This window comes from Salvelinus fontinalis, chromosome 24 (genome assembly GCF_029448725.1).
Source record: "Salvelinus fontinalis isolate EN_2023a chromosome 24, ASM2944872v1, whole genome shotgun sequence".
In the NCBI taxonomy this organism is placed as follows: Eukaryota; Metazoa; Chordata; class Actinopteri; order Salmoniformes; family Salmonidae; genus Salvelinus; species Salvelinus fontinalis.
Genome location: NC_074688.1, coordinates 38,666,338 through 38,676,970, shown reverse-complemented (window position 1 = coordinate 38,676,970; position 10,633 = coordinate 38,666,338). Strand labels below are relative to the sequence as shown.

Genomic DNA, 10,633 nt, shown 5'->3' with positions numbered 1-10,633 from the left:
GAGGGCCATCCATTTTCATTTCTGAGATCCGATTTTCTCCATGTATCACTCATTATAAATAACGTAGAGTCCCTAAAATGTGACAGGATGTGCTCTTATAATCCATAGGATTAAGTGAAATCGTTTTAAATTCCTTGCAATTTAACCTTTATTCTAAATCAAAATTGTGAGAAGCAGCCGATTTACGTCCTAAAATCTCTCCTATTAAAAGCGTTTCCTGATGAGACAGTGGTCACTTGTGGTTTTCTACCTCACCAGACTTCACGCTTTTTACGCGCACCAGCTACAGTAGATATCTGACTCCTTCATCCTCGCAGGGGGGTCCAACGTCAGAGTAGTGCTTAAAACGCAGATTATTCCTTGGGCATGGGGTTTCAGTGTAATGCATTTTGACTTGAGTTATTGGTTTTATCCAGCGCTCTGTCTTGTATTCTGCACCATGGCGAACTCTTAAACGCTGTACCGTTGGCTACTACGGTGTATTTATTCTGCCTGCCCCAAATCTGACAAAGATCTAACTCTTCGAAGGGTTTCAAACTCACTTCTTTTTTTTTATCAACGAAAGCCGACAGCAACTAGCGCTTTCTAACTCTGTGGAGACGCCATTTGGCAATGACATCGCTCCCGTGCGCTCTGTGCATAATATGGATATGTTTGGTCTGTCATTCGACGGGAACGGGATTTATTTACCAGTTTCCCGGAGTGACTGGTCAAAGCGTCAACTCGGAGCAGAGCGCGACCACAGGTTCACCAGGCAGCGGATCGAACATTCACCTCAGGTGAGCACACCATGACGCACGGAGAGAATCCATTGTGAGGATGGCCAGAATTTGCCAAAATGAAATATAATTTATTTACAATGTCACCATTGATAGAGAAATGTTTAATGGATGACTAAAACTGTTGATTATCAGCTCTGGTATCAGATTTCTGGGGGGAAAAGGGTAAGAGCTGATGCTTGCTGTTATTGTAGGATTTACATCTCCTATAGTGGATGAAGGGACGTATAAAATATATACAGGAGACGTTTTTTGAGTATTTAACAACCTTACATTGTGACCTGTGTTAGATGGTATGATAACAAGATCCATATGGTCTGTATGTGATTACAGGAACTGGTGCCAGTACACTGTGTTGAGGACAGTGAAGTGCCAGGTGCACAATGGGACAGAGACCACGGTACAGAGAGTGTTCCAAGGCTGCCGTTGGCCAGGACCCTGCTCCAAACTCATCAGGTAGGACTGGACCAGGCGACCCCAGAGTACTGTTTTGATATAAATGCCATCTTATAGTGTATATAGTAGCAATAGTTCACATGAAGATGTTCCTGTGTTGACCCTGTCCCTCCGTCAGCTACAGGACCGTGGTCAGGCCGTCTTACAAGGTGGCCTATCGGCAGGTCACAGCTCGGGAGTGGAGGTGTTGTCCTGGGTTTGTAGGAGAGGAATGTCGAGAAGGTGAGAAATCACACTCATAATCATGCCCTCTATCTTTCCTCACCCTAATGTAGACCCATATAATCCTCTATCTTTCCTCACCCTAATGTAAACCTATATAACCCTCTATCTTTCCTCACCCTAATGTAAACCTATATAACCCTCTATCTTTCCTCACCCTAATGTAAACCTATATAATCCTCTATCTTTCCTCACCCTAATGTAAACCTATATAACCCTCTATCTTTCCTCACCCTAATGTAAACCTATATAATCCTCTATCTTTCCTCACCCTAATGTAAACCTATATAACCCTCTATCTTTCCTCACCCTAATGTAAACCAATATGACCCTCTATCTTTCCTCACCCTAATGTAGACCTATATAACCCTCTATCTTTCCTCACCCTAATGTAGACCTATATAACCCTCTATCTTTCCTCACCCTAATGTAAACCTATATAACCCTCTATCTTTCCTCACCCTAATGTAAACCTATATAACCCTCTATCTTTCCTCACCCTAATGTAAACCTATATAACCCTCTATCTTTCCTCACCCTAATGTAGACCTATATAACCCTCTATCTTTCCTCACCCTAATGTAAACCCATATAACCCTCTATCTTTCCTCACCCTAATGTAAACCTATATAACCCTCTATCTTTCCTCACCCTAATGTAAACCTATATAACCCTCTATCTTTCCTCACCCTAATGTAAACCCATATAACCCTCTATCTTTCCTCACCCTAATGTAAACCTATATAACCCTCTATCTTTCCTCACTCTAATGTAAACCCATATAACCCTCTATCTTTCCTCACCCTAATGTAAACCTATATAACCCTCTGTCTTTCCTCACTCTAATGTAAACCCATATAACACTCTATCTTTCCTCACCCTAATATAAACCCATATAATCAGTGATGAAGTGGTAAACAAAATAGGTGGGTAAACTCTGACCTCCGGTCACAGTGGAAAAACGTAACGCTTCCTATACTTTCAATGCATTCCTTTTCCTCTCAAAAGCCTTATAAACTGTGTTTTACTTGGCGTTTACCCTCCACTACACCACTGGTTATAATCCTCTACCTTTTCTCCATGTCCTCAGGCGATCATCTTACTTTGGCAAAGCATACATTCTAAAATACTGTATGTGTTTGGTCAGTAAAATGTTTAATATACTGAGGGAAGGTCTTTTTAAAGGTGTTCGCTAGTTGGTGTTGTATGGGGACTGTAACAGACTCAGACTTGACATTCGTATGGCTGAGGAGGAATAAGTGCATAGAGCTTTTACCTGGCACATGAGGGAGAAAAGTAACCGTGGGAAGTACTGTAGTTATGATCAACTGCTGGTTGAGATACTGCTACAGTACATTACTGTGCTGGTTGAGATACTGCTACAGTACATTACTGTGCTGGTTGAGATACTGCTACAGTACATTACTGTGCTGGTTGAGATACTGCTACAGTACATTACTGTGCTGGTTGAGATACTGCTACAGTACATTACTGTGCTGGGCGAGATACTGCTACAGTACATTACTGTGCTGGTTGAGATACTGCTACAGTACATTACTGTGCTGGTTGAGATACTGCTACAGTACATTACTGTGCTGGCTGAGATACTGCTACAGTACATTACTGTGCTGGTTGAGATACTGCTACAGTACATTACTGTGCTGGCTGAGATACTGCTACAGTACATTACTGTGCTGGTTGAGATACTGCTACAGTACATTACTGTGCTGGCTGAGATACTGCTACAGTACATTACTGTGCTGGTTGAGATACTGCTACAGTACATTACTGTGCTGGTTGAGATACTGCTACAGTACATTACTGTGCTGGTTGAGATACTGCTACAGTACATTACTGTGCTGGTTGAGATACTGCTACAGTACATTACTGTGCTGGTTGAGATACTGCTACAGTACATTACTGTGCTGGTTGAGATACTGCTACAGTACATTACTGTGCTGGTTGAGATACTGCTACAGTACATTACTGTGCTGGTTGAGATACTGCTACACTACATTACTGTGCTGGTTGAGATACTGCTACAGTACATTACTGTGCTGGTTGAGATACTGCTACAGTACATTACTGTGCTGGGCGAGATACTGCTACAGTACATTACTGTGCTGGTTGAGATACTGCTACAGTACTGTAGATTTGGGAACTTCAGGTGTGTTGAATTAAAGGTTGGGACTAAGGAGCCTGTTTTTGATTACATTTAGGAACATGTTCCACACTAATAAAAAAAGGGCTGCTGAGGCTCTGTAGTTGTATACATACTCCTCAGGCCTTTAATCAAGATGCTTTTGTGTCTGAGAGAGAGAGAGAGAGAGAGAGAGAGAGAGAGAGAGAGAGAGAGAGAGAGAGAGAGAGAGAGAGAGAGAGAGAGAGAGAGAGAGAGAGAGAGAGAGAGAGAGAGAGAGAGAGAGAGAGAGAGAGAGAGAGAGAGAGAGAGAGAGAGAGAGAGAGAGAGAGAGAGGGAGACAGAGAGAGGAGGCTGTCAGCTATTGTAGGCGCAGAAAATTTGTCAAAATGAAACATAATTTATTTACAAGGTCACCATTGATAGAGAAATGTTTAATGGATGACTAAAACTGTTGATTATCAGCTCTGGTGTCAGATTTCTGGGGGGAAAAGGGTAAGAGCTGATGCTTGCTGTTATTGTAGGATTTACATCTCCTATAGTGGATGAAGGGACGTATAAAATATATACAGGAGACGTTTTTAGAGTATTTAACAACCTTACATTGTGACCTGTGTTAGATGGTATGATAACAAGATCCATACGGTCTGTCTGTGATTACAGGATCTGGTCCCCCATATTTCCCCATTATAGTGAAGGGGTTGAAAAATAGGCTCTTTGAAACATATAAAAGCGAGGTAGAGAGTCTTGTAAAGCGTGTGGCCTTGGGGAGGCGGGGCACCGCAAACCGCAGGCTCCCAGTCCAGTAAAGAGAGAGGTTGGACTGGGGGGAACCACTAGAGGCTCCCTGCCCAATAAAGAGAGAGGTTGGACTGGGGGGGAACCACTAGAGGCTCCCTGCCCAATAAAGAGAGAGGTTGGACTGGGGGGGAACCACTAGAGGCTCCCTGCCCAATAAAGAGAGAGGTTGGACTGGGGGGAACCACTAGAGACTCCCTGCCCAGTAAAGAGAGAGGTTGGACTGGGGGGAACCACTAGAGACTCCCAGTCCAGTAAAGAGAGAGTTTGGACTGGGGGGAACCACTAGAGACTCCCAGTCCAGTAAAGAGAGAGGTTGGACTGGGGGGAACCACTAGAGACTCCCTGCCCAGTAAAGAGAGAGGTTGGACTGGGGGGAACCACTAGAGGCTCCCTGCCCAGTAAAGAGAGAGATTGGACTGGGGGGAACCACTAGAGACTCCCAGCCCAGTAAAGAGAGAGGTTGGACTGGGGGGAAACAACTAGAGGCACCCTGCCCAGTAAAGAGAGAGGTTGGACTGGGGGGAACCACTAGAGACTCCCAGTCCAGTAAAGAGAGAGGTTGGACTGGGGGGAACCACTAGAGACTCCCAGCCCAGTAAAGAGAGAGGTTGGACTGGGGGAAAACAACTAGAGGCACCCTGCCCAGTAAAGAGAGAGGTTGGACTGGGGGGAACCACTAGAGACTCCCAGTCCAGTAAAGAGAGAGGTTGGACTGGGGGGAACCACTAGAGGCTCCCAGTCCAGTAAAGAGAGAGGTTGGACTGGGGGGAACCACTAGAGGCTCCCAGTCCAGTAAAGAGAGAGGTTGGACTGGGGGGAACCACTAGAGCCTCCCTGCCCAGTAAAGAGAGAGGTTGGACTGGGGGGAACCACTAGAGCCTCCCTGCCCAGTAAAGAGAGAGGTTGGACTGGGGGGGAACCACTAGAGACTCCCTGCCCAGTAAAGAGATAGGTTGGACTGGGGGGAACCACTAGAGGCTCCCAGTCCAGTAAAGAGAGAGGTTGGACTGGGGGGAACCACTAGAGGCTCCCAGTCCAGTAAAGAGAGAGGTTGGACTGGAGGGAACCACTAGAGGCTCCCAGTCCAGTAAAGAGATAGGTTGGACTGGGGGGGAACCACTAGAGGCTCCCAGTCCAGTAAAGAGAGAGGTTGGACTGGGGGGAACCACTAGAGACTCCCTGCCCAGTAAAGAGAGAGGTTGGACTGGGGGGAACCACTAGAGACTCCCAGTCCAGTAAAGAGAGAGGTTGGACTGGGGGGGAACCACTAGAGACTCCCTGCCCAGTAAAGAGATAGGTTGGACTGGGGGGAACCACTAGAGGCTCCCAGTCCAGTAAAGAGAGAGGTTGGACTGGGGGGAACCACTAGAGGCTCCCAGTCCAGTAAAGAGAGAGGTTGGACTGGAGGGAACCACTAGAGGCTCCCAGTCCAGTAAAGAGATAGGTTGGACTGGGGGGGAACCACTAGAGGCACCCAGTCCAGTAAAGAGAGAGGTTGGACTGGGGGGAACCACTAGAGACTCCCTGCCCAGTAAAGAGAGAGGTTGGACTGGGGGGAACCACTAGAGACTCCCAGTCCAGTAAAGAGAGAGGTTGGACTGGGGGGGACCACTAGAGACTCCCAGTCCAGTAAAGAGAGAGGTTGGACTGGGGGGAACCACTAGAGACTCCCTGCCCAGTAAAGAGAGGGGTTGGACTGGGGGGAACCACTAGAGACTCCCAGTCCAGTAAAGAGATAGGTTGGACTGGGGGGAACCACTAGAGACTCCCAGTCCAGTAAAAAGAGAGTTTGGACTGGGGGGAACCACTAGAGACTCCCTACCCAGTAAAGAGAGAGGTTGGACTGGGGGGAACCACTAGAGGCTCCCAGTCCAGTAAAGAGATAGGTTGGACTGTGGGGAACCACTAGAGACTCCCTGCCCAGTAAAGAGAGAGGTTGGACTGGGGGGAACCACTAGAGGCTCCCAGTCCAGTAAAGAGATAGGTTGGACTGGGGGGAACTACTAGAGACTCCCAGTCCAGTAAAGAGAGGGGTTGGACTGGGGGGAACCACTAGAGACTCCCTGCCCAGTAAAGAGAGAGGTTGGACTGGGGGGGAACCACTAGAGACTCCCTGCCCAGTAAAGAGAGAGGTTGGACTGGGGGGAACCACTAGAGACTCCCTGCCCAGTAAAGAGAGGGGTTGGACTGGGGGGAACCACTAGAGACTCCCTGCCCAGTAAAGAGATAGGATGGACTGGGGGGAACCACTAGAGACTCCCAGTCCAGTAAAGAGATAGGTTGGACTGGGGGGAACCACTAGAGACTCCCAGTCCAGTAAAAAGAGAGTTTGGACTGGGGGGAACCACTAGAGACTCCCTGCCCAGTAAAGAGAGAGGTTGGACTGGGGGGAACCACTAGAGGCTCCCAGTCCAGTAAAGAGATAGGTTGGACTGGGGGGGAACCACTAGAGACTCCCTGCCCAGTAAAGAGAGAGGTTGGACTGGGGGGAACCACTAGAGGCTCCCAGTCCAGTAAAGAGATAGGTTGTACTGGGGGGAACCACTAGAGACTCCCAGTCCAGTAAAGAGAGGGGTTGGACTGGGGGGAACCACTAGAGACTCCCTGCCCAGTAAAGAGAGAGGTTGGACTGGGGGGGAACCACTAGAGACTCCCTGCCCAGTAAAGAGAGAGGTTGGACTGGGGGGAACCACTAGAGACTCCCTGCCCAGTAAAGAGAGGGGTTGGACTGGGGGGAACCACTAGAGACTCCCTGCCCAGTAAAGAGATAGGATGGACTGGGGGGAACCACTAGAGACTCCCTGCCCAGTAAAGAGAGGGGTTGGACTGGGGGGAACCACTAGAGGCTCCCAATCCAGTAAAGAGAGGGGTTGGACTGGGGGGAACCACTAGAGGCTCCCAGTCCAGTAAAGAGAGAGGTTGGACTGGGGGGAACCACTAGAGACTCCCTGCCCAGTAAAGAGATAGGATGGACTGGGGGGAACCACTAGAGGCTCCCAGTCCAGTAAAGAGAGAGGTTGGACTGGGGGGAACCACTAGAGACTCCCTGCCCAGTAAAGAGATAGGTTGGACTGGGGGGAACCACTAGAGACTCCCTGCCCAGTAAAGAGAGAGGTTGGACTGGGGGGAACCAGTAGAGACTCCCTGCCCAGTAAAGAGAGAGGTTGGACTGGGGGGAACCACTAGAGACTCCCAGTCCAGTAAAGAGAGAGGTTGGACTGGGGGGAACCAGTAGAGACTCCCTGCCCAGTAAAGAGAGAGGTTGGACTGGGGGGAACCACTAGAGACTCCCAGTCCAGTAAAGAGAGAGGTTGGACTGGGGGGAACCACTAGAAGCGTTCAGACTGACTGAAAACAGAGTGGGAGGATGTGGAGTGTAGGCCCCAGCTCTTTGGTCTCCAGGGTTTAGTCTACTAAATATACCTTCACACTTTGGCAAGCACCACACTCACTTACTTCACACACAGTGCCTTCAGAAAGTATTCATACCCCTTGACTTATTCCACATTTTGTTGTGTTACAGCCTAAATTCTAAATTGATTTTTTTTAAACATTCACTCATCTACACACAATACCCCATAAAGACAAAGTAAAACATGTTTTTAGACATTTTAGTTCATTTATTGAAAATGTAATACAGAAATATCTCATTTACATAAGTATTCACACCCCTGAGTTAATACACGTTAGAATCATCTTTGGCAGCGATTACAGCTTAGTCTTTCTGGGTAAGTCTCTAAGAGCTTTGCACACCTGGATTGTACAATATTTGCACATTATTATTTAAAGAATTCTTCAAGCTCTGTTAAGTTTATTGTTAATCATTGCTAGAGAGCCATTATCAAGTCTTGCCATAGACTTTCAAGCAGATTTAAGTCAAAAGTGTTACTAGGCCAGTCAAGAACATTCAATGCTTCCGAGTTGCACAGTGGTCTAAGGCACTGCATCTCAGTGCTAGTGTAACCGATGTGAAATGGCTAGCTAGTTAGCGGTGGTGCGCGCTAATAGTGTTTCAATCGGTGACGTCACTCGCTCTGAGACCTGAAGTAGTTGTTCCCCTTTCTCTGCAAGGGCCATGGCTTTGTGGCGCGATGGGTAACGATGCTTCGTGGGTGTCAGTTGTTGATGTGTGCAGAGGGTCCTGGTTTGAGGCGAGGAGAGGGACGGAAGCTATACTGTTACACTAGAGGCGTCACCCTAGACACCCTGATTCAATTCCAGGCTGTATCACAACAAGCTGTAATTGGGAGTCCCATAGAGCGGTGCACATTTGGCCCAACTGACTTGCCTAGTTAAATAAAGGTTTAAAAAAATTGTAATCTTGGTAAGCAACTCCAGTGTATATTTGGACTTGTGTTTAAGTTATTGTCCTGTTGAAAGGTGAATTTGTCTCCCAGAGTCTGTTGGAAAGCAGACTGAACCAAATTTTCCTCTAGAATTTTGACTGTGCTTAGCTCTATCCTGTTTCTTTCTTATCCTAAACAACTCCCTAGTCCTTGCCGATAACAAGCATACACATAACATGATGCAGCCACCACTCTGCTTGAAAATATGAAGAATGGTACTCATTGATGTGTTGTGTTTGATTTGCCCAAAACATAACGCTTTATATTCAGGACATAAAGCTAATTTCTTTACCACATTTTTTTCAGTTTTGCTTTAGTGCCGCATTGCAAACAGGATGCATGTTTTCTCTCGTCATTTAGGTTAGTATTGTGGAGTAACTACAATGTTGTTGATCCATTCTCAGTTTATTCCCATCACAGCCATTAAACTCTGTAACTGTTTTAAAGTCATCATTGGCCTCATGATGAAATCCCTGACCGGTTTCCTTCCTCTCTGGCAACTGAGTTAGGAAGGACGCCTGTATCTTTGTAGTGACTGGGTGTCACTACTATTGATACACCATCCAAAGTAACTTCACATTTTTTTATTAATTTGAAAGCATTTCTAAAAACATAATTAGTCTGTGACATTATAGGGTATTGTTTTTATGACAAAACATCTCCATTGAATGCATTTTAAATTCAGGCTGTAAAACAACTAAATGTGGGAGAACTTTCTGAAGACAGTGTACATACATCATCACACAGTGAACATGAACGTAATGCTCCAGGGGCACCTTGCATCTTAGATACGCACGCACGCACATACACACACACACACACACACACACACATACACATACACACACACATACACATACACACACACATACACACACACGCACACACATACACACACTCACACACACACACACACATGCACATACACACACACATACACACACTCACACACACACACACACGCATACACATACACACACACATACACATACACACACACATACACACACACGCACACACATACACACACTCACACACACACACACACACACATACACATACACACACACACACACACACACACATACACATACACACACACATACACATACACACACACATACACACACACGCATACACATACACACACTCACACACGCCTTAGCTGCATGGTGGCCCATTTCAAGGCAGGGCCGTGTCCATTTTGTTAGGCCTCTCTGTCCACCTCTCTCCTAGTCCAACAGCCTCCTGAATGAGAGGTGGAGTCATAATAACCATTAGTGACTGTGTCATTTAGCAACGTTAGACATTACAGTTTTTTTCAATTGTTTACAGTTTTTTACGATTGCTGACACACTAAAATGTAACTTTTCCCACAATTAGCAATACCTTACACACAAGGAGCAAAACACAAGGCTAGATTTGCACAACTCTAAGCACATTGTCAGCTTCACACTATTTGCAAAACATTACACACAGTGATTTGCAAAACACTAAACACACTTGTATACATCAGACACAGAAGTATATCATGATGTCACTTCCTTGCAATTCCAAAGCACTGACTGTCAAATTACCACACCTATGAGCCAATCTGTTAAACACAGCCATCAGTTGCACAAACACATGATAGCTAAATTGTAGACACACCAATCAGGTTTAAGCACTATAAAAATGCAGCAGGTAGGTTCAACCAAAATGGAAGGAGTCAGAAGAAGAGTGAGGGTGAGAGGAGGAGTACACAGAGGAGGAGAAGGAGATAGAAGAAGAGGCAGAGCCCGAGCCAGAGGTCGAGCAAGACCTGAAGCAGGAGGAGAACGTGCACAAAGAAGAAGAGGACCAAACTTATCAAATGACATTCGTGCAACACTAGTGGACCATGTTGTGAA

At 46.3% G+C, this 10,633-nt stretch overlaps 1 protein-coding gene across 1 annotated transcript in view; it reads left to right on the top strand.

Moving 5' to 3' along the window:
- The first annotated feature begins 229 nt into the window (after positions 1-229).
- LOC129822407 (collagen alpha-1(XXVI) chain-like) overlaps positions 230-10,633 on the top strand; it is a 57,534-nt gene continuing 47,130 nt past the window's right edge. The window contains exons 1-3 of the mRNA XM_055880675.1: positions 230-779; positions 1,113-1,235; positions 1,354-1,457. Coding sequence (XP_055736650.1) covers positions 613-779; positions 1,113-1,235; positions 1,354-1,457 — 394 coding nt within the window. The 5' untranslated portion in view covers positions 230-612. The remainder of the gene's footprint in view (positions 780-1,112; positions 1,236-1,353; positions 1,458-10,633) is intronic.